Genomic DNA, 25,091 nt, shown 5'->3' with positions numbered 1-25,091 from the left:
TGTATCCTGTAATTTATTATTGGGACACTTGGTCTGTAGTTTCTGCAGATCTAAGTCCCGGGAGTGTTTTTTTTTGGGCAGGTTGCAATATGCTGGAGTCACTGTTTTTGAAGACAAGGTTTAATGGGGCGTTGCACAATAGGATCAGGTAATATTTAATTGAGTTTATTATGAAGAGTATTTGTTTTCGTTGAAGAGTGTGCGTGCCAGCAAATAACAGTTAAAGGGACAGGGTCAGTGATCGCTCGTTTTCCAAACAAATATTCGGTGCTTTTTGGAACCTCCACCCCCCTCTCTCCGACACCCTCCCCCCGCCCCAAATCCCACAAAACATAAACTTTTTTTAAATAAGAAAAATCAGAACGTATAACGAATCGGAATCGATTGTCCGCGAGTTGTGATGAGAGAAGAATGAATAGTTCATAATTCGCGTTGGATTGCAGAGTGATTGCTGGAGTTTGCCTGCTATCTTTTCGACAACTGAGATTTATATATATCTATATATACATATATCAGGACCTGTGACCCGGGCAGGACGCGATCTCTTTTTTTGTTTGGCTAAAGGTCCCCATTAAAGTTTCATCAAATGCAGAATGTTTCAGGACTTTGAAAGGCCGACCGTGCATTTTTGGAGTAATCCTTAGGATTTTAGTTTCCAACCCTCCGAGATCAATGCAATCGAGTTCAGCAATTCTGATAAGTTAACTATCCAACAAAGTTCAGTTAGTTTCCTTTCTTGAGTGGTGTTGGGTTTTTTTTTATTGACATAAAAACAGGGGCTTCTGTGAACTGCTGTTAAAAATACATCTGATCAAGTTGCGGGCGAAGTTTAATGAAGTTGTTTGCATGACTTTTTTTTGTTGCTTTTGTTTTTCACTCGCACTAGCACCAAGGCTTAGCAGCCTCTAATGGACTCAGTCTGATCTCTTCTGGAAGTGCACACTACCAGGCTCCCCACGGCATGAAGCTGGAAGCGGTGATGGAAAACCTGCAGAGGCAACAGCAGGCCAGGCTGGAACTGGAAGAGAGACAGAGGAAAGAGAGGGAGAGAGATGTGATACGAGCCGGAGGTGACAGTCAGCAGCAGCAACAGCAACAAGCTATGACCGCAGCCGTCCACCAGCACCTGGCAGTAGCCCAGCAAGCAGCCGCCCTGGCAGCGGTCCGAGCCGCGGCTATGGCCGGCTTAGGAGACGCCGGTCTCGGATCGAGCGGGGCCCATCGGCCGCTGATGACTGCGCAGCGCCGCCGCGTCCCGCCAGCCCTCTCGGAGTCCGAGGAGGATGAGCTGCAGCGCGATCCGGAGCCCGGGGTGGATGAGGAGGAAGAGGAGGGGGACGAAGACGAGGAGGAAGAGGAGGATGAGGAGGAAGGAATGGAGGACAGTCAGATCCATCGTGCTTCCGGGGTGCCAACTCCCGGACAGACTCTCAAAGGGACCCCAGACCAGCTCTCCAGATTCGGGCAACATCACTACCACCTCCCCGGCCAATCTCACTCTCCAGTCGGGATCCCCCAGCAGGCGCACTCCCAGCAGCAGGAGTGGACCTATGAGGAGCAGTTCAAACAGGTAGGCGAACCTTTCCTCTCCACTTTGTGCTGTGATTGACCTGGAGTAGCCTCATGCAAGGGGCATTAGTGCATGAGCTGGGCACTGAGGATCCACTTTAGCTGGCAGGGTCAGTTACTTCCCAGGATGTGACTCGTTGTTGGGAGTATGTTTGTATTGGACTGTTGTAGCTAGCATGGACCTATATATGCCCCCATTATCTAGAGTTTATATTGTGTTTTATTGTGGGTGAACCCGCAGAGCGACCTCCAGTAGGCGAATAGCCAAGTTCGTTCTTTTTCCTGAAACAAAATGACTATGTTTGAAATAAGTGGAATATCCTGACTTTGGAGAATTTAATTTTAAAGTTGTTTACTCATTGGAAAAGCTGGACAAATGTTGACAGGTAGCTATAACAATCAAAGTATGTACATGCATTGAACTTATAAACTGGGAAGACAGATTAATGACTTTAAACTGACTGTAGCTTGTGTTGTATATCATGTTACTTTGTACTGAAGAAAATAGAGGCTTGGCACAGGTAAAATGTCTGGGTCATGTACTTTGCAACAAGTCGTTTCCCTTTATTTCATGTTCCCTTTCCCTTTAACAGGTTTATATCACTGAATGTTTGCAGAGTATATTAAACCTCTCTGTACTGAGGACAGTCTGAGGAATGTTAAGTCCCCGTAATAAAGATCATTGTCAAATGCTAAAATATTTTCACTGAAACGTCAAACTAAGTTGTAGTTAATTTTCTGTCTTTGACTTTCTGTCGCTAGATGTCCATAGTGCACATTACAAAAACATTCCCTTCCTGTTCTGTGCCACCATGTTGATCAATTGTGAGATCTGTGGCAGTAAGAATGTGCAATGTCTACCATTACAGTTTCAATGTTATTTTCATATTTCACATATTTCATATTTCATATTTCACATTCAATTTTTTAACACTTTTCCCCTACACATTTGAACAGTAATCAACATGTTTTCTTTTGCTAATGCTAAGGGGAGCGGGGATGTTACAAATTTATTGTTAAGAAAAGTGATTTCACTTTATGATGCATAACTTTCAGGTCATCTGAAAGTGTTATCGCTAATTCAACCTGAGTTTGGCCAAGAAAGTCGAGGGTCACTTCTGATTGAACCAGGAAGAAGCCTGAAGGGAGCCTTTTGTATATCTATTGTTATGGCATTACAGTGAAAGTGTGAATTCACCAGGCAGCTTGTGTCAATTTGTTGAAGCTTCCTTGATGGCCCAGCAAATTAATTCAGAGTATCTGAGCCAGACAGTCCAAGAAGCTCCAGGTCTAGGCTGAATTCACTAATCTCAGCTACTGTCAGTAGGTGCGCTTCATTATTTTCAGCACCTCTGAACTAAGAAAGGGAAGATTGGCCAGAAATCCAACAACTGATAGTGGGGTAAATGTGTGGACATTGTATGAGGACAGAATAAGGTCTGGTTGTGATGCCTTACTCACCCAAGTAGACTGTCAACGGTGTCAATGCTTAGACATGAATATTAACAGCTTGAATGAGGTGCCAGAGGGTGATGATGTCTGTGGAATTCTTGTGCAATAAGGAATCAACATTTACAGAAGAGGAGGGGACGGATGACAGACTAAAAATATATTGTCTTTTAAAAAGAACAAAATATGTTTTCCTCAATCTTAGTCTTGCAGTTTTGAGTTTTATTCAGCATCTTTAACAAAAGATTTCAGTTGTGGACAAATCCGAGATGGTTTAATGTTACATCACATAAAGCCTGTGCTCAGATTATTGTTTGCAATCTATAAAACATGTTGGATGAGATGGTATTCTAATATGATGGAATCAATTTAAGCAGACCTTAGTGCTCTGACTATTTGCAACATATTTATCCATACAGTACAGTCCAGTAAGCCGGCATATGCTAGTCTTTCAGATGGATGTATATTGAAGCCCAAATGTGCAAACTGAATGTATATAAATCCCTGTGATTTTGTCATGCTCAAACTCCTTCACATTTCTGCATGTTCAGTCCTATTTTATACCCAAGTATAATTAGATGCTACCTTTGTTCTTGTGATTACAACAAAGCTTTGCAGTAATTCATACCATATCTGATAGTTCTACGTGACACACTTTACCCGGTAATGATGATGTAAGTTAGTCACCTGTAAACCTATCCAAGTTCACTAAAAATAGTGGTATGATTGAGTAACTTAATTACATGAGCATATATGCCGAATGTCAAAAAAATGATTCCATGCTAAGTAATGACACCCCAACCAATTAAGTATGATCGCTGAGAAAACAGAGCAGTTCCAGCAGGTTACCAGTAGTGGTTAGTCACGTCAGAAGCAAAATACTGTGGATGTTAAAAATCTGAAATAAAAAAAATGCTAGAAATACTCAGAAGATCTCTGGAGAGAGAAACATAATTAACTTTTCAGGTATATGACTTTTCATCAGAATTGTAGTTTGTTGTGTACTTCTCTATATTATAGTCTGTATATAAATAAACATATATATTTCAATAATAATCAACTAATGTTAATGCAGTTAATTTACAGGAGATTTATTAATTTAAGAACAGTTAAATTAAGTTGAATTAAGAACAGCTCCCACGCATTTTTTGCATTTTGTGACACCAGTTCAGATCTGCATCAAAACAAGACCAGACAGAAAGTGAGATGACTTCAAACGAATTTCAATGAGAAATAAGAATTTCCTTTGAGCAATCCATTCAATTTGAGGTGCTTTGTAAAAATATAGTGCACTTGCAGGAAGGTGTTACTCAATCACATCTTCGAACAAGATTCATATAGTACATGTGAAATCCCTGCTGTTTTATTCAAACTTGCTTTAATTCACCTTTAGATAACCCAGCTTGTAATGTACAATAGAAATTTTAATGATCTTTAAATTTCTTTATTTGGATAAGACAAAGCAGTAACACCATAATACCATGAATGGATGTTGTGACAATTATACAAGTTGCCATTGGCTACAGAGAACACACACATGCTTGGGATTAGAAGAGTCCATTGAAAAATTATATATATCTAACAAAAATAGCAGCCTGGGCTCTGTGTCTGCTTATTACACCTTGTGTTATGAAGTCCTGCACACCAGAAAGTCCAAGCTTTGATCCTTGGTCTGTACCATGTTAACTGATCTCACCCATAAGTTGAAGTGCAGCAATTGGCTTCAGCCCCTGTGGGCTGAGAAGTGGGGGAAGAAATAGGCAGGGTTTCTGTTTCTGATCGCTATCCAGTGACCCATGCTGTTAAATGACTGGACATCAGACTGGGAAAGGATTGGAATCAGCTGTGGTGCCCCACCACGAGCAATTGGTTGCTGACACTGTCTAGAGAGATCTGTAAAGATGACAACTTGAACAAGGTATCTGAGGATGCTGAGTATCCTTGAACTGTAGCTCAGCTTAAGTGAGATCCTTCAGGACAACAGGGGTGAAAACTAAATAAAATAACACTTGGTAAACGAAAAAACCCACTTTACCTTGCATGCCTCAGGGCTATGAGTGTCAATGATTTAATGGAGATGATACAGATTTTAAAAATGCAATACAAAAAATTAAATTGATACACATTTGAATTAATTTGGGGTTGCCCATTTCATCTTTTACATTACTAGGCAAAGAAAGGGGGGACAACTAAGGCTGTTAACCATAGCTATCAAAAAATGGTTTCCAGCAGTGTGGAACTGCTTTCCCATCTGCTTCTAATTTGCAAAGTACCAGGTATCAATTATCGGCTGAGCTTAATTTGACATGGAAAATGGAAGCACTAACAATCTCTGATCATTAGGATTATTTTGCAATACTTTTCCCCCTGACCTCTCCTTAGTATGCATTGTTCATCAGGCTCATTTGGAATTGCTTAAGACTACATGTGAACTGTTGCTTAAAAGTGAGTGTAGCAAGGGGTAATTGTTAACAGAAGTTTGGCTTTTGCACACACGTATCTGCTCCTTGTACTGGGAAAAAGATTTTACATACGGTGTGTGTTGGATCTGCAGAGTACAAGATAAGGACTGTTTGTAAGTTACACATTATAAGTAATTGACTCAAATAGGCTAAAAAGCGAAGTAGCAGCAGAAAGTGGAATGATTGTATTGTATTAATTGCCGATTACGCTACATCATAAGTGCTTAGAGATATTAATATATATGTATTTTTAACAAAAATACAAGTTCTGGATTGAAGTCAGTCACATTGATAGGGGTAGCCTAGTGTGGCGATATGTTAGCCTGGTGATTTTATTCCCTTAAATTTCACTTTCCTCTCCTGAAAGCGCTGAAATTTGATGGATCATTCTTCATAGGCTGCCTTATGTTGCCTTGCCCCAGTGACCATTCTTATTGTGTGAGCTTTAACAGTGCATGTTGGTAAACTAATTGACTGTGTAGAGTAGTGGATAGAGGAGCGGGAGTGATGGGCAACTAAAAGAATGTAATTAGCTTCAAACCTAAATTCATCTAATGTCCAAATACATAAAATAAAAAGTAACAAAGCTGTAATTTCTGGAAATCACGAAACAAAAGCAGAAAATACCAAAAACTCACCAGGCTTGTGTCAACAGAACAGTCAAGCTTCACAGATCTGACTGAGCTGCTGCTTGTTTGTAGCTTTTTCTGTTTTTGGTGACTGGATAATGTTTAGAAGTAGAGTTCGGTAGCTGATATTTCCTGTTCTTAGCCGGGGTCGCTGTAGCCCATTATGATTCTCAAAAGGATGCCCCACTGAGAAAAATGAATTCCAAACCCTTTCTCCTCCAAGCAGTGCATTGAGTCTGTGAGCTATTAAAGTGTACTTGAAGAAGTTGACTGTGTCTGATTCAAACAGGATACAATGGCATAGTGATGTAGTGACAATGGCATTATGTTACATTAATTTTAACAGTGGATGCATCACCAACAGAGTGAATACTGCTGATGTCGCGACTGCATTTTAATTGCTTTGCCATGGGTGCTTGTGCTTTCAGCTGCCTAGGCCCTAAACTCTGGAATTCCATCCCTAAGCCTCTCTACCGCTTTACCTCACTTTCCTCCTTTAAGGCACTCCTTAAAAACTACCTCCGCAACATAATAAAATGACACCAAGCCACATAAGGAGCTATTAGGGAAGACAACCAAAAGTTTTGTCAGGTACTATATAAATACAAGTTGTTGTTGTTATAAGAACTGACAAAAGAAATGCGAACACGAGTGGTCCATTCAGCCCCTTGAACCTGCTCTGCCATTCAGTAAGATCAGAGCTGATTTGAAGTGGTCTCAACTCCACTCTCCTTCTGCTGTGCACCCCTCCCCCTCCCCCCCCCAAACACACATAACCCCTGACTCCCTTTTAGGTCAAAAATCTGTCTAACTCATCCTTGAATATATTCATCGACCCAACCTCCACTGCTCTCTGAGGTGGAGGATTCCAAAGTTTACCAACACTCTGAGAGAGGAAATTCCTCCTTATCCCTGTCTTAAATGGGAGACTCCTTATTCTGAAACTATGCTCCCCAGTACTTGATACTTGATTCCCCCATGATGAGAATATCCTCTCAGCAACTACATTGTCAGCCCTCTAAGAATCTTTTAATAAGATCACATTTCAATCTCCTAAACTTCAATTACTATAGCCCAACCTACTCACCTCTCTTGTTATGAATGCTCTGTGCATTCAGATAAACAAAAACCCTAGCTGTGTTTGCAGAACCTCTATCTTGGTCGTAACTATGTCGTTAGTACTCACATGGGTCACAACATCTGGATCCTTCCCCTCCCACTCCAATTTTCTCTCCAGCCCCAAGGAGATGCCTTTCACACTGGCACCAGGCAGGCAACACAGCCTTCAGGACTCATCCTCATTGTTGCAGAGAAAGTATCTATCCCCCTAACTATACAGTCCTGTACTACCACAATATGCCTTTGCGCTCCCATAACTTGAATGGCCCATGACACGGTGTTGTGGTCAGTTTTCTCAACTTCACATGGCATCTGTTGGACAACTGCACGGGCTGGAGCTCCAACAGTGCTGCCTTCTGGATCCCATACCTGTCCCTGACCACGGGCTATATCTGATGTATCTAACCTCAGGTGTGTGGCTGCCTCATGGAACAAAGTGTCCAGGTAACTTTCCCCCTCCCTGATGCATCATAGTATCCAAAGCTCAGATGCTAGCTCATCAATTCTGAGTAGAAGTTCCTCTAACTCATCAACCCTGAGCTGAAGTTTCTCGAGCTGCGGACAAATACTGCAGATGTGGTTGCTCTAGCTCACACTGGTGTCCACCAGATCCTGCATGTTACAGCTGCAACACATCACTTGCCTTGCCAGCCCTATTGTATTCTGTTTAATTAGGGTTACACATTTTAGCATATAATTCAGTGATTATTTGTAGTTACATTAAGTAGTTTAACTATTTAAGCTACCATTTTAATACAGTGCCTAAATTTCCTCGGCCCTAGTTTAAACTTCTGTCCCATTTCAGAGAAACAAAACTATAAATCACACCAATACACCTGCTCACCTAATTAATGCCTCGAGAATTTAGCTTTCAGGTCTCACTGTCTCTCACTACCCCTCTCAGACTGTTCCTTGTCTTGTAAAAGACCAGAACAGCACCTCTTCCTATAGTACATGAATTATCTCACTCCCCAAATTCCCAAGTTAAGTCCTCTGTTGAAGCTGCACTCCATTGAGCTGGCCTCCATGCTACTTTCTCCAAATGGGAGATGCAACAGCTCCAATACATTCTCATAGAGTCATAGGGCTGAATTTTGCCGTCGGCGAGCAGGGGGTGGGGCCCGCTCGCCAATGCATAAAATGATGTGGGATGATGTCGGGGGAAACCCCCGATGTTATCCCGCCCCGTTTAAATTTTCAGGAAGGCGGGGGCACAGCAAAATCAGCTGCGGGCCCACCGACCTGTCAATGGCCAATTGAGGCCATTGATAGGATCATTAAAACAATTAAAGGACCTGCCTGTCCAACCTTAAGGTTGACGGGTGGGCCAGGAGCCCTGGCGGGGAATAGAAAAAACATGAAACCTCATCCACCGGCGGGATGAGCTTTCATGTCGAGATTTAAAAAGTTTAATAAAATTTTAGTGTAATTTATGAACATATCGCATCTTGTGTGACATTGTGCAAAGGAGCTCATTCTCGCTTTTGGGAAATCCCCCCCCCTTGCTCGCAAAGGAAGCGCATAGCGCGAATCCCAGTGGACATCACGCTGGCTGGGCCTTAATTGGCCCACCCACGTAAAATGGCGGCAGGGCCCGCTTCTCTGGCAGGGATCGTCTCCCCGCCTGCCGGAGATTGGGTCGGGCCCACCCACCCAGCAGGCAGAAAATTCTGCCCATAGAGTTATACAGCACAGAAATAAGCCCTATGGCCCATCGTATCCGTGCCGGCCACCTGGGATGGTTGGAGCCAGTTAGCTGGTTCTGGGATGAAGCACTTCAACAAGCTCCTTGCTCTTCGTTGCTTCCTACTGATTAATGAGTATTCTCTAATTGCTTTCAAAAGAGGAGGAAGGGACAAAAGTTTGGCATAAGATTCAAAAGAAAATGGATAATAAGAATATTGGGGTGTGACTCCAACAATGCACTGTTTAAATTAAACTGCTGTCATACCAAAACTACAAATTCACATTTGTTCTGAATTTAATCTCAGTCTAATGCTTTCCTGGCTGACTTTCCTTCCTCCACCATCCATAAGTATCAGCTCATCCAAAATTCTGCTGCCATTATCCTATCCTACTCCAAGTCCTGCTTACCCATCACATTAATGCTGCTGAACTGAGAGGCTGTCATAATTTCTGACCAATTGTAGGGAGCCAATGTCTGTGTCTGAAGCTCCTTATTCTCCAGCTGAGTCCAGTGCCACTGACATCCAGTTTTGTGGCTGAGTATCAGGATGTGTATGTCCAATGAAGTTTTTGTTTTAAACCATTTAGGAAGCTCCAGCAGCCAGAGAATGGCCATAAGTGGTGACTCCTGGGCAACTGTGCATGTGCAGGCTTGAATGTGTTCAGTTACATATCTGTTACTGGTGAAACAGCCTCACAGTATAAAAGGGATTATATTTAATTGTACCAGCAGACTTTGGCAATGTTACAGAACCAATTTAGAAAATAATTGTGCAACAATAAGAAAGATTAATCTATCTCAGTGATAAGATATAAAGAGGGTGTTAAATTATCTTGAACTTTCTCAGTTTTGAATGCTGGTGTAAAAATATTTCAGAAATAACAAGCAGATTTAAATAGTTTCACTCAGTTAGCTGGTTGTTTTTATTCTCCTGTAGTACTCTGTTGAGTTCTAGGAAAGCAGCAGACATAAGCCACTTTCTCCTGGCTTGGCTGTGCTGGGCTTTGTTTTCTTACATGATCCTACTTGGAGTTTAAACACATGCAATTAGTTCCTTGTGTTCACATAAATAAAATTTATTGTGAAATTGTAGAGCCACATTTTTGTGTGTCATCGATTCTGCTGTCAATCTTAGTTCAGGGATCTGCTACTATTTTCCCTCCTATAGCATTCCTTAGAAATATCTCTAAGGGCTCTACATTGTAATGGGGAAAGCAATAGAAAAGGAAAAAATGGGGAGAGTCAGGATGGAGGGAGGGAACCAAAGCCATGGTTGGATAGATTAGGGTGGGATACCAAAGATGCGGTTGAGGTGGAGGGTCCAAAGACTTGTTTATGGAAAAGTTGGGATATGGGGAGGAAGAACATGGTCAAAGGTGAGCTAGGTGGGGTTGAGTACTTTTTTGAAAGCTAGGAAATGGAGAGAGTTATTAATAATGTTCCGCAGAGCAGGAGTGCAGTGGCCAAATGAGTGTCCTTCAATAATGGGGTAGAAGAAGTGGTGGCAAGGAGAATTCCAGTGTTAAAACCAGTGGATGATATCTTTGGCCACATAAGATTGGAGATGGTCACTAAGGTTAGGTGTGTTGAGGGCCTAATAAAATTTGAAGGTCAGGGTGAGATTTTAGTTGTCTTGTTCGGCCATGGGCAGCCACTGGAGCTTGGAGAACATTGGAATGATGGGAGTGGGAATTGGGAAAGTATACAGTGGAGCACATGGGATGAGACATTTTGAATGAGTTGAAGCTTTGAAAGTTAAGCTTTGAGGTAATGAAGGCTTTTATTTTAGTGGCAGAGGGAGAGATAGTAGCAGGGGTAGCAGTGAAAACTACAGTCTTACTAATGGAACACTAATGAAAAGTGAGCAGGACACAAGATTTCTTATGTTTTAGCTCAACCTGATTTGGCAGTAAGGAGATACATGGAGTCAAGAACAGAGGTGCTGGTGGCAGTCAAAAAACTGGCTCCAGTTTCAGCAGTATTAGGTTAGTGGAAATATTTGTGCATTCGGATCTTGATGGACAGGCAGTTGAAGAATATAGCAAGAGCTTTTGGGTACATGGAAGAGGCAGATAGAGATATTATCTCCAGTTGCAATAAATGATGTTGTCCATAGCCAGTGTATAAATAAGTAGCGAAGAGAAGGGACTCAAGGATGGAGCATTGATCAGATGGTGCTTTTGTTGCAGAGTGTTGCAGCCTTCAGCTTCAGGAAAAAGATGTAATTTTGAGAGGCTCTGCAAATATGGTGGGGTCTGCACTGGAGGACACAAATGTGTGTAACTGCTGGGATTACTGCCTGTAGATGGTTGGGGATGATATAATATTTAACAAAACTAGTGTACCATTGATCTGTGGGCACCTTTGGTTGTGATCTTCTATGTGACGGCAAGGAGGTCGCATGCACATCCGGGGTGGGGGCCACAAATAGAGTAACTTCGGCAGGTACATGGGAGCAGGGGTCAGTCCAACTCCTCAGGCAGGAAGCAATCGCTGGAAAATGGTTGTGGGAAAAGGAACTAAGAGAACAGAGAAAATAAGAGTCACCCTAAAAAAGGATAAATAGTGAGGATGACCTTTGTGATGCAGAAAGGACTAGGTGATTAGTATCAGGCACCCAGATCAGCTGAACACAGACCTTTTGTTTTGCAGCTGAGGTGAAGTCAGCAATAAAAGATAGAGTTTTCCCTGACCTACAATTTAGATTCATTAAATAAGCATAATTTATACTCAGGAACTTATAACTTTGCATGGGTGTATAACAGGCAGCTAACCCTAGTATCATTGATTTCACATGTCCATCAAAGTTGCAAGTTCCTCCTGTACTCTGTTATCTAATAAGACACTGTAGTCATAACAATTCAGAGCCAGATTCATGCTGAAAGGGCTGAGGTCACACATTCTCAATTGTCTCCTCTTTCCTGAAATGCTGAGTTTTGTTGCAGTCATTCTAAAGCTCTGCTGCAATTTGTAGAAATACTTATTCTCAAGACAGTGAAGGTCTTCAGGGAAATCGACAGCGAGATGCGGGATTGTGACTGGGTGGAGTGTGTCACAAACAAACACAATTTTCACCTGGTACCTACAAACGCAGTCGTTTATTGTAGGTGATCAGGAGTTGGACTCCTGAATGTTTTTCTTCGGGCTCAGGATAGTAAAACCAATTGTACTGAGCCCACTGTGACCATCAGAAGCAATTGTACTGGGCCCTCATTGGTCTTAATGGCTTGGTTGTAGATTATACATTTACCACTGATCACATTCGATTCTTAACCGATAGGACTCTGGTTTTGGCAGCGAAGAGGCCCGGCTTTATTTAAGTGACGCTGTAGCTCCTTACTCAAAAAAAACTATCATGAAGCAGCTTGCTGGATTTGAGCTAGTCCCAACAATGAGCTACACAGACTCTGCTGGGCCAGTAGCATAATAAGTGTTCCTCTCCCCAAATGCTGCCAGACTTGCTGAGTTTTTCCAGGTATTTTTATTTTTGTTTAGCATAATAAGTGTGTTGGGTTGGCAGGAAGGGCAGAGTCAGGCTGGCTAGATTATTTTTGTGGACCTGGAGAAGCACATCTGCTCCTCTCCTGGCCATGCAAAATATAATTTAACATTTAGCTTTTCAGGGTCTGTATGCCATCATTACCAGTGAAACTGGTCAAAGTGCATATAGCGCAGGCCCCACCCTGTTCTGTTGAAAAAACACAAAATGTCTGATATCTCGTTCTGTGGCTCTGTGTCAAATTTTGCTTTAAATTGCTTCTGGGAAATGCCGTAGGATGTTTTATTATATTAAGGACACTTTACAAGTACAAGTTGCCATTGTTGATATGTGCCATAGGATTTCAGTTTCCATATTAAAAGGGGCCTAACACCTGAAACAGGTGGGTACTTCAGCCATCCAGTGGTAGGCCTCTGCTAAAGTGTTAGTGAGCAGAATCTCAGTGTTAATGGACCGGTAGGTCCATGAATTCCATTTTGAGGCCATTACTGCCCCATTAATGCTGACTTCAGCAAGTTATACTTGACCCCCAGCCACTGAGGGAGCTGTACCCAAGATATTTAAAGGATCTATGTGATCTGGAATTTTGTTTGTAAAACAAAGGCCTGGGTACGTAACCCTGCCAACACAAAGACATCTTCACTGATATGTTAATATCTTCAGTTCCACCGATTCACATGTGCTGAAGCAATGCTTGTGAGGAATGAGGAATTGCAGGGAACAAGAAAAACAACTATTTGATCCCTATTGACAAAATCTGATGCCAGATATTCCAGGGCTGGTATAAACACCAAAGTTTCCAGCTGTTGAAGGATTGCAGGGGTTGTACTGGAACTTGGCCAGAGTTTTGATTCAGGTTGAGATACATGCGCTGTTGTGTTGCGATACTCTCAGTGGTTAACAACAGCAAGAAGTGAGAGATTAGAAGCAGTAGGTAAATGGACTGAAATGACCTGGGAAAGATATTTGGATAGAATCACTCCATCGTGGGAAGATACAGGCAAGCACTATTCACTGGCAAGAAAATAGGAAATAGGGTTGGGAAGTATTCTGACCTGGCTTGCATCCAAGAAAATTAGATCTCAAGATGTCTTATTTTATTACTTTATGATAAGAGAACAGTAATAAAAATAACATATGCTTACTTGTCAGTTCAATGGAAGAAAATGTATTTTAAATCAGTCTTTTTCTGCTGAATTTTGATTAATTGTTTCTGGCCTTGTTGAACAGATATTTAATGTTCGAAAGGTTGACAAATAGGATGTAGCAGACTTTGAAATATCTTTCACTCTCACCTTGCCATATTTTCTGCCTCTCCTTACTCTCTTGAAGGTGTTGAGTCATGCTGAAGTGTGGGGTCAGGGATGTCAAAGTTATATTGATACTGAAATAATGGTCCAGATCTCGTGGTCAGCGGTGAAGCGGAGGTGTAAGCTGCTGACTGCATTAAAAACTATGTGCCGATCTTTCTCGTAGGCTGCAGTGGGAACTTGCTCCTCGGCTGCAGCGTGGATCCATCGACAAGGTGAGTAAGGAGGCTTATTGGTGAGGCGCAATCCCAGTGAAGCCACGCCTCCTCTGACATCATGGGCTGCAGACATGTTCCTTGAGGTCTGCCATCAGCTCAATGACAGGTAAGTGTGGACGGACATGATTTTCAGTTCTTTTCTTTGATCTGTGTTTTATTACAGCTTTCCCCTGGCCTCTCCGGCTCCCACTCCCTCCCTCCGTGGACCCCATTCCCCACCCCTGACTTTGTGGCTTGGACCTGGAGCTGTCAATTAGGGAATTCGCCTGGATCAAAACTTCAGTGGGAGCAAAGTTTTACCCAGCAAGGGCCTGACATTTTCATTAAAGATATATCCATATGTGAACTTACTGCTGGTACTCTTGTATTTGATTTTGAGGAAATGTCCTCGAGGATGGTGGACAAACCTGTCCAGTTAATTTTCAGTTTGTCCGGTTAAGATCATTTGCTTTTAATACTGCAGGGCTATGAAGGCTGGACATTATTTGGAACGTAGTGAAGCATCAAAAATTTGAGGCTACATTCAACTGATTTCAGATTTAAATCTGTGTAAAATGCTGGTTAGGCCACAGCTGGAATTTTGTGTACCATTCTGGCCACCACATTACACGAAGGACATAATTGCTCTGGAGAGAATGTAGAGGAGATTTACAAGAATGTTGCCAGGGCTTGAAAAATTGCGGCTATGAGGAGAGATTGGATAGGCTGGAGTTGTTTTCCTTAGAACAGAGGAGGCTAAGGGGTGACCTAATTGAGGTGTACAAAATTATGAGGGGTCTAGATAGGGTAGACAGGAAAGACTTGTTTCCCTTAACTGAGGGGTCAATTACCAGGGGGCATAGATTGGTGATTGGTAAAGGGATTATAGGGGATATAAGGAAAATTTTTTCACCCAGAGGTTAATGGGCATCTGGAATTCACTGCTTAAGTTGGTGGTTGAGGCTGAAATGCTCAACTCATTTAAAAGGTACCTGGATCTGCATCTGAAGTGCTGTAACCTGCAAGGCTATGGATGAGGTGCTGGAAAGTAGGGTTAAAATGAACGGCTAGTTTTGATTTTCTCTTTTTGGCCGGCACAGACACGATGGGCTGAATGGCCTCTTTCTGCACTGTAACATTTCTATGTTTCTATGGTTAAAGTTGAGTTCTTTACCATTGTTGTTATGATGATCCTGCATCCTTTTCCACATCACCTCCCGCCCAGCACCCCTGGATCCTGCTTGGTACCCCAGCTCCTCAGCCCTATCGTTGTCGGAGAAGAGCTGATGGTGCTGGGAAGGGCATGTGGGCGAATGAAGTCAGGAGGACTAGAGGGGTGCAGGATTATTTTGACACTCATGCTGTATGTCTGCTAGAAGCAACCCTAAATAAATCAGTGTAAATACTGAGCTAAATACAGGACAGTCAGCCCACGTTTACATGCTGACAGGTCCCGGCAGGATCGTCAACGCGGGTTTCCCCAGGGTCTCTTTAGGCCAACTGGTACTTCCGGGTTCGAGCATGAGTGGGTTTCCTGGAAATTGAGATGTTGATGTAGCCCTCAATAGCACCGCTATTGGGACACTTGATCAGGCTCTTGTGTTCAAAGAGAGTGAATGGCAGGGAAATGGGCGATTGTCCGAGAAGAGTTAATCGATCATTGTCCTGACAAAACCGGCTGAATTTTCCTAAAACTGTATGAGTTCGCAGACAAACACAGAAAAGGCAGGAAACACTCAGCATGTAAGGCAGCATGTGTGGAGAATCGTGTCGGTTTAATGTTTCAGGCTGGTTTCATCATTGACCTGAAACATTACCTGAATCTATGGGGGTAGTTTTCCCAGTCCCTGAGACAGTTTTGGAGAGAGGGGTGGGGAATTTTTTTAAAAATGCTTTGGGTTGGTTTGCTGCATGTTCATGACTCTGGCCACTTTTCCTAGGGGTGGGCTGAGTGCGATGTCAGGAACCTGTGTGAACAATTGTGGGAAGGCAATTTGAGGACGTTAATGAGGCAATTATCAGGCATTTTCACTGGATGTTTGAGCTTTTCCAGAGGTGGATGAGACCTCCTGCAGTGTCCGTACTGAGCAACTCACAGGAGATGAGTGCACAACGGGAAGCCCGAGTAACTTGGCAGTTGCAGCCAATCTGTCCTTTACATGGTGAAAACAGCAAGAAGTAATCATCTGTGGGTACAGACTGTCATGGAGACTGCCTTCACGGGAGTGGTCAGGTTGAAGAGAAGCCTTCTGGCACCATTAGCCTCATTTCCCTTTCATCAACTTGTTGCTCCTTGTGTCCCAGACTCTTCAGTAGCACTCTCACTGATTCCACAGTGAAGGCTGTTGGCTATGCTCACATTGCGGGCATCGATTGTCCCTCTTTCGTCTTTAGTCCACTTGCTGTCCTGAATTGGAGGCAGATTGTTAACTGACCGGCGCCCGTGAGATCACGACTGAAGTTCTGCAGCTGCTGCCAATGGGATCTAGGCCAGAAAACTGTCTTGAAGCCTGAAGACTTTCAGAGTCATGAAGATTCAGCCAGTTAACTTTGTTCCTCTCTCCTCAGATGCTGCCTGACCTGCTGAGTGTTTCTGACATGCTCCTTTTTAAAAAAAATTCGGCATTCCAGCATCTGCAGTATTTTTCTTTTTTCATTAGCATTCAGTTTGCTTAGAACAATAATTCACAAACTGCGGCCTGTGGGCCCTGGTTGTTTGCAGATGCTTTCCAGGGAGTCCACGAAATAAGTGTAAGTCATGGTGAGCTGGGCTTGGTGTGAGCCCAGGCAGAGTTTGGCAAATGTTACGCTATGGTTAGACAGACTATGCAGTGAGAAGCACCAATTCTCTGATATCTGTGAGTAATTACTTCTTTCATTAAAATATGCTTTGCTTTCATATCATTAACCTTAGGTACCATTATAATTTAGATGGGGGAGTGCATCTGTGATATTAGCCCATTTGAAAAAGGGTTCTTCAACCAAAAAGCTTTGAGAACCACTGGCTCAGAGAACTGTAGCATTAGAAAGATGGGCATTCTAAACTCTGATAGGTAGTATAAAGGACAGTATGTTCATTGGTCAAAACTATGGGTGGGAACTGAACAGGTGAACCCCCCCGCCCCCCAACCCACCCCAAAATTTCAAGGATAACAGGATGCATTGCTTAATGAGAGGTTAGAAAAAATCTTTACGCAGAGCATGGTTTGTCTGTGGAATTCTCTGTTGCAAGTAGTTGTTAAAATAGGATTCATAAATTCTTTTCAAAGGGGATTAGTTGCTTGAAAAAGAGGAATATTAAAGGGAATGGGAAGATGCAGGTGAGTGGAATGAGTCTATAGAACCACAAATGTTTACAGCATAGTAGGGGGCCATTCTTCTTATCTACTCTGTGCTGGCTCTTTTCTAGAGCAATCCAAAATGAATCCCGCTGCCTTGTTCTCTCTCCCATAGCTTTATACATTCTTCTGCTTCAAATGTTTATCCACTTTTAATGGTCTGCCTCGCTCTTCCTGATGACATAACATACCATGCTGGGACATCCCTCTGCGTAAATAAACTCCTCATACCTCTCACTTTCACAGAAAAAGGGTTGCATGTTAGGTTTGACCTATGTACTCCAGGCCCTGAAGGTTCATCTCTGATCCTAATTAGCTTTACGAGGACAGCTCTGCCTGCCTGAGAAAAGACTGTTGGTGTAAGAGAAGAGGGCCACAGGTAGAGACTTGCTCCATCAGGAGTTCCTGTCTTCCTTTCCCCCAGAGGGACCTGGAAAGGGTGAAACCCAGATGTATTGAAAGATGGAAGTAGCGTGGGGCACACCTGGGACCCAGGCTGGGATTGTGGCCTAGACTGCTGAAGAAAATGACCCATTTTGTATTTTGTTATTTTAAAGCAGCGCCTTTGTAACGGAAATAAAAGCAAAATATTGCGGATGCTGGAGATGAGATAAAAACAGAAAGTGCTGGAAAAACTCAGCCGGCCTGGCAGCTTCTGTGGAGAGGGAAACAAAGCCTAATATGATTTTTCGGTTCCAAAGAAGAGCCATGTTAACGTTAACTCTGTTTCTCTCTCCACAGATGCTGCCAGACCTGCTGAGTTTTTCTAGCACCTTCTGTTTCTATTACCTTTGTAAGGAACACTGGGAGAAATTAAAAGTTATTGGTATCCCGTTTAGTCCAAAATTAATGCATTACATTTGCTAGGTTCTCTAACATGGCAAGGACTCTCTTTGTCATTTTGCTATAATGTTGTTTACTCTTTAGGGCCTATTTTTTGGATTTATGTTGTCATTTTTCTATTTTATGTCGTCTGTGCTCTGCAGCCTGCCACTCCCCACCTCCCCCTCTCCCTGCTGCCCCCCCACCCACCCTGAGCTCAACTCTGTCAGGGCGGGGTCCAGGCTCTGGAGACAGAGAGACAGAGTAGGAAAGATGAGAGTGAGAGACAGTGGGAAAGGAGAGAGAGAGTGCGAAAGGGGAGAGAGATAAAGGGAAAGGAGAGGGAGAGAGAAAAACAGAGAGAAAGGAGAGAGAGGGAGAGAATGGGAAAAGAGAGAGAGAGAAATGGAGGGGAAAGGAGAGAGAGTGTGGGAAACGGGAGAGAGAAATGGAGGGAAAGGAGAGAGAGGAAGAGTGGAAAAGGAGAGAGACAGAGAGTTGTAGTATAAGGGTATCTGGCATAGCAAGGGTTAACCTGAGACTGGGAAACAGTACGGCCCACAGTGTGTTGTAAAGAGACACATGACCAGAGATTAGGGTCGTTTGTGGACTGGACAGAAACTTGTGTAGAAGAAAAGCACGGGCATTTTCTGGCCCCACCCATCACCAGATTCATCTGGTCCCGCTGAAAGTCACTGGACCTTTGGCTGGGCCACCGAATCTCCCATGACAGGTCCTGTCACGATAGGGCCGGAAAATCCCAGCCATTGAGTTAGCTCACAGATTGGGCTATATGCTGCATATATATACATAGTTATGTATTATATGTTTTCAATGAATACTTAATGTTCTATCATATAAGACTTGGAGAGAGAGAGAGAGAGAGACAGAGAGAGTGGGAAAGGGGAAAGAAACAGACAGACAGAGAGTGGGAAAGGAAAGCAAGCAAAAAGTTAAGCTGAGTTTCAGGAGTGCTGTGGGTGAGACATACAGAAGCTATGCTACTCAGGGTTTGTTTGGGTGATTTAGTGTTATCTAATTTCAATGTATATAGTATTTTTGTTATATTCAATGATTTATTTTATTTTGCAAGTGATTCTAGGTAGGGATGCACAGTGCTGCACATGTATCGTACAGTATTTCAACTTGTACATTGGTTTTTCCGGGCAAGAAATGTCCGAAGGAACCTAGCTCCTGCCTTAACATTGATTTCAATGGGAACCCATGATTCATTTAAAGCTGTTTCACTTGAAGTTGTGGTTTTCAGGAACGCAACCACAACTTTAGTGAGGATTTATTGTATTGGCCAAGATACCGGGGATAACTCTCCTGCTCATCTTTTGAAACAGTGCTATAGGATCTTTTCCATCCAGCCGAGCAGGCAGACAAAGTCTCGAATTAACTTCTCATCCAAAAGGTGACACCTCCAACAATGCAGCAGTGCCTCAGCACTCGACTGGAGTGTCAGATTTGATTATTCTGCTGGAGCCCTAGAATAGGAGTTGAGCCTGGGTCCTTGTATCTCAGAGGTGAAAGTGTTTCACGCTGAGGCAACGTCAGCAGCGAATGCGACATGCAGATGCATCCTGACATTTATGTCAAAATGTCGCAGTTCACAGAGGTTTTCAAGGCTAATATCTCAAGTCAGTCCTCATAGCCATAGTGTCCAATCTTGGTGAAGCTATGCTGCACACTCTCTGAGGTTGCCATGTATTTTCCCTGATGGTTTACAGAACTGCATATATAATACTTATTGTGACTTAACTATTGCTGTGTACAATTTTACATTGACTTTTTTACTTTTGTACTTTATGCCCCACTCGTGTACTCTGTGAGACTCGATTGCTCATGTGGAGAAAAACTAGCACAGTCTTGCTGGGCCAAATGGCCTGCTTTTGTACGAACAGAAAGCGCTGGAAAAACTCAGCAGGACTGGCAGCATCTGTGGAGAAAGAAATAGAGTTAACGTTTCGAGTCCAACAGAAGAGTCATTTTGGACTTGATGCCTCCTCCTCTGGGTGAGTTCAGAACTAGGGGGCACTGTTTTAAAATTAGGGGTTGCCCTTTTAGGATAGAGATGAGGAGAAATATATTCTCTCAGAGGGTTGTGTGGCTTTGGAACTCTCTGCCTCAGAAGGCGCTGGAGGCGGGGTCATTGAATATTTTTAAGATGGAGGTAGATAGATTCTTGTTAGGCAAGGGAATCAAAGGTTATCGGGGTTAGATGGGAATGTGGAAATCGAAATACAAGAAGATCAGCCACGATCTTATTGAATGGTGGAGCAGGCTCAAGGGACCGAATAGTCTACTCCTGTCCCTATTTCTTATGTTCTTATGTTGTTATGCTGCCAGACCTGCTGAGTTTTTCCAGTACTTTCTGCTTTTATTTCTGGAATTTCCAGCATCTGCAGCATTTTGCTTTTATTTTCATGCTTTGGTATAATATCGCTCTACAGGGCAGATTTTGACTTTGTGTGTTAGTGCAAAATAGGTGATAACGAGTGAGCAGCCTGTTTTACTTCTCTCCAGATGCACATTTCTTTTGACTTCACTTGGACTCGTAAACCCCTATCACCCATCTTACGCTATCACGTGGTCAAGATCTGCTGCTATGATTCCCAGAGAAAGTCTGGTGTAAAAATCTGTATTGTCACCTGTAATATATATGCAGTAGTATGTAAATAATACTGATGCGATGGCACAGGTATCTTTGGCTACAGGGTATGAGCTGAGTAGGTGCTGCTTTTTAATCTTGGTGCCACTTGAGGCACAGTGTCAGCAGTGGAAAATAATATAGTTGCTGCAGCAAGCTGCCACAGCCATGTGTTTGTTTGGTTGAGTGGAGGGTGAGCATCTTACTTGCTCCCATGACTCATCAGTACAGCTTTTATTTTCCCGACATGCATATCCTACTGACACTGGAAAGGCCGTAGCCATCAAGTTAAAAGTCATGGACATTTAAGTTTATGGGATGCACAAGTGCCCTGGAAACGGTCCCTGCAATGTAAATGGGGTGAATTCCACAGCCTCAAAAGCTGAAACCCACAGGACCAAGTGAATCCGGATGGTAGAGGCTGGTCAGTATTGTTCAGTCATATCTGAGAAAGTCATGGATTGATTGCGAGGGTGTTGTAGAAGTTTCTTTCTGTTTAACTTCAGTGTTGTACTCTCTCACTCATGGCCTCTTTAATTGTCCGAGAGCAGCAAAGAATGACCCTTTGTCAGAAGTAATTAGCCCCATGCTGTGAGGCTACGTGGTGGAGTCTTGTGAAATTGTGCCGAGGTAAATAATCATGTGAGGACCCCTCCCCCTCTCTTACTCGCCTTTGACGTAATTCCTTGTATCTCAGGTATCAGCCATCAGTCATTGCATGTTCACATAAAGGAGAGCTTCATCTTGGTACATATGTTTTGGGGCAATATTTTCTCATATATCAAGATTACAGGGCAAGCTTAATCTCGGTACATATGTCAGCAGCTAACATTTTCTCAGATACAGCATCCTTACTTACCAAGGTCAGAAGCCATGGCGAGATTTCAGGCCTCAATAGTTTTGCATTGTCCTTTATTCAGTTTGGTACAAGATATACAAATTAAACAATATGATAACTGTATGCAGATTTAAAACTTCAATGGATCGGTTAGGTGATGAAAACGGGGCGGGGGGGCGGGTGGGGGGAGTAAGTTTGCCTCCTTTTTTTATTTGTTCTTAGGATGCGGATGATGCTGGAAAAGCCACATTCACTGTTCGGCCCTAGTTTCCAGTAGAGAGTGGTGTGGGCCTGCTTCTTGAGATGCTGCAACCTTTGTACCGATGGAATTCCTCCAATGGTGTCACATAGGAAATGTGACAATCCTTCTGAATCCTCCCCTTACACGGGGAAATACTACTCACAGAAGTCAGAAACTTCATGTATGATGGCAGCTTTTGCTGCAAATACCTGTGCCACAGAGAATTGCTGCATGTGCATCTGATTCTACCAGCTAACCTATCTCTGTTTTTGTTTTGGATTTCCAGCATCCTCAGTTTTTTTGTTTTTAACCTATCTAAATGATGTTCTTGAGAGTATTCATGTTTGCAAATGGCTTTTTGCCTTGAACAATTTTCCTTCTTTGCAAGGATACTGATTCTTAAAATATAAACATGTTGTATTGCACACAATGGAGAGGGAGCATTTTTTTCTCTCTTTTTAGTTTATGTGGGAGTAATGTGATCATTTATAAAAGTGATGTGAAATTGGAATTCCTGATAATCCACTATTGATTATCACTTGTGGAGAGATTACCTCACAATCCTTAGCCCCTCATTGTGGATATCAGTGCTCATTTATCACACTGGCCATCACTGTCAGTCACGGCACCTGCTTTTAAAAGAAAGTCACATAGGAAATTAAATCTACCCCAGGATGTATGTTATTTAACTTGTAGTCAAAATGCATGTTCTTCAAGATGAGCTAAGTAAACACTGTTTTCAGAGGCAGAATTTTTAGCTTGGCGTACGGGTGCATGCCCAACATACTCGAGTGTAAAATAGCACATGATGACATTGGTCGAGTGTCCCAACGTCATCCTGCGCTCGCATGATATTTTGGTTGGCAGGCGTGCACGAAAGTCAGAAGTGCGCTCGCCAACAATTGAGAGGGCAATTATGCCCATTAAAGTTCCAACTGTCCCCGATTTTTCATGGTCGGTCCAACCTTACAGTTGGCGGATGGGCGAATCTGCCAGGCAGACTTTGCATTTTTGATGAAACCTCATCCAAGGGCGGGATGAGGTTTCAGTTATTAAATAAAAATATATAACAATGTATGGACAGAATTTTCATCATGTATATATTCAGATGACTGGTTCTGACGTGGACATTTTTTTCCTGATTTTAAAATCTTTATATATTGCTTTTAAATTCTTCAGCTCCCTAAGGCAGCTCTCTGCCTTCAGGGAGCCTTCCCCGCGCCTGCGCTTACGTCAGCGTCAGCCCTTCTCCTGCCCCCGCTGGCAGCACTGAGCGTTTCAGCGCGCGTTTCACGCTGTCTGGCCATTACAGGCGATCGCAGTCAGTGGTCCATTCCCCAGCTGCTCCTGGGCCTACCAATCACACCCGCACACCAACCCGAAAATCCTGCCCCAGGTTTCTGTTTCATTATAAAGCACTTCCAGGAGCAGGGATAAGATAGATGCAGAGTATAGCTCTATCTACTACACCTCTACAATTTAACTCAGCCCAATCTATACCTCCTTTACACCAGTGTGACATTTTTCCATTTTCCACATGGGTCATCTTCAGTGACATTTATCATTTATTAACACTAATATGTATGTTGTGGATTCTTGCAAATTGTGAACTGGATTGAAGCCGCCCAGACTTATTCCATACAAAAGCCATACAATCAGCTTTCAAAACAAAAACAGAATTACCTGGAAAAACTCAGCAGGTCTGGCAGCATCGGTGGAGAAGAAAAGAGTTGACGTTTCGAGTCCTCATGACCCTTCAACAGAACTAGGTGAATCCAAGGAAAGGGGTGAAATATAAGCTGGTTTATGGGAGGGGTGGGGAGTGGGGGGGGGTGGTTGGGTGGCCAACCCCCCACACCTTAAACCAGCTTATATTTCACCCCTTTCCTTGGATTCACCTAGTTCTGTTGAAGGGTCATGAGGACTCGAAACGTCAACTCTTTTCTTCTCCGCCGATGCTGCCAGACCTGCTGAGTTTTTCCAGGTAATTCTGTTTTTGTTTTGGATTTCCAGCATCCGCAGTTTTTTGTTTTTATCTCTTATTTTTGTTTTTATCAATCAGCTTTCAGCCTGGGCTGGATATGACTTGGGTCCCTCAGATGAAAGGCTGACTCGATGCATCATCCAGTCCCCATAGTTTATATTTTATAAAACATTTCCAATTGATTGGGTGATTTGAATATAGTAATGCTATGCTGAATTTTGTGATCTTGTTTTTGAATACGTACACGGCTTGATTTCCAGATGTGTAACCTGGAGCGAGAGGGCCCCCATGAACATTTGCAAACATACATTATTCCATGCTTAGTTTACAGCTGTCATGGAATTAAACTTCTTTGCTCTATCAGATGTGCTACCAAGTCCTTATTTTGTTCTGTACATTGACAGTAATTGTATGGTTGCCCTGTTAAATGCCTGTCCATGTACATCTGTTTTGTTCATCTGGGTAGATCACACAAAGTGGAATCAACTGAACTTAAGTTGCTTAAAAGAATGGAATAGTAGGCTTATCACATGATTGGTTATCCTCAGTAACAGGTGCACTGCTATTTCAATAAAAAAATTGCGCATAATTACTGTACTGCAATGAAGCAATATTTGCAGAGCAGCAGGAAGGTTGAAGTGCAACCATTGACTCCATATATTTATAGTGCATGGAATTGTATGATAAAGAGAAGCTAAGGACGGGCATCTGATATTGATGGAAGACAGTCTGAATATCCAAGTTGGTAAAATTGATACATTTTTTTGGAATTATGTCAATGAAGGAGGGCCATTCCCAGCCCTTCTCTGTGGATTTCTACCTTTTTGGGATCATGCTATTGCGTATGCTGTTCATCAGTTTACCTCAGGCTTGCACCCGTACTCCTTTGTTATTCAGATCAGCCATGTACATGAGACTGAGGGCAGAATTTTCTGTGCCTGCTGGCATTGGGCATAATGGTGGGCATGAGCGGACAATATGGCAGGAAGTCTAAAAATTGGTTCCATGCCATTGTGAAACACGTTTGCAATCGTCTGCTCCGCACGTCAGTGGTGGGCTGTGTTTCCTATCGCCTGACGTTGGGAACCTCATTAAATGTATGTGCAAATCTTTATAAGCCCAGCTCACCGGAATATTGCCCCCACATCAAATTTACCACCCATGTCGGTGGGAAAACACGCCAGTGCAGAACACGTCTTGACAAGTGTGACGTGCAGAATTCGGGACTTACCTTGCTCACATCACGCACCTCCGAGGAGCTGAAGATGCTGTAACCCAACACCAACAGGACCCT

At 42.9% G+C, this 25,091-nt stretch overlaps 1 protein-coding gene across 1 annotated transcript in view; it reads left to right on the top strand.

Moving 5' to 3' along the window:
• The first annotated feature begins 894 nt into the window (after positions 1 to 894).
• LOC121280946 (AT-rich interactive domain-containing protein 3A-like) overlaps positions 895 to 25,091 on the top strand; it is a 527,123-nt gene continuing 502,926 nt past the window's right edge. The window contains exon 1 of the mRNA XM_041193419.1: positions 895 to 1,570. Within this exon, the coding sequence (XP_041049353.1) occupies positions 962 to 1,570 (609 nt within the window). The 5' untranslated portion in view covers positions 895 to 961. The remainder of the gene's footprint in view (positions 1,571 to 25,091) is intronic.

The sequence above is a fragment of the Carcharodon carcharias genome, chromosome 1 (genome assembly GCF_017639515.1).
Source record: "Carcharodon carcharias isolate sCarCar2 chromosome 1, sCarCar2.pri, whole genome shotgun sequence".
NCBI lineage: Eukaryota > Metazoa > Chordata > Chondrichthyes > Lamniformes > Lamnidae > Carcharodon > Carcharodon carcharias.
The sequence above is the reverse complement of the archived record's forward strand: the minus strand, read 5'-3'. Positions and strand labels throughout refer to the sequence as shown.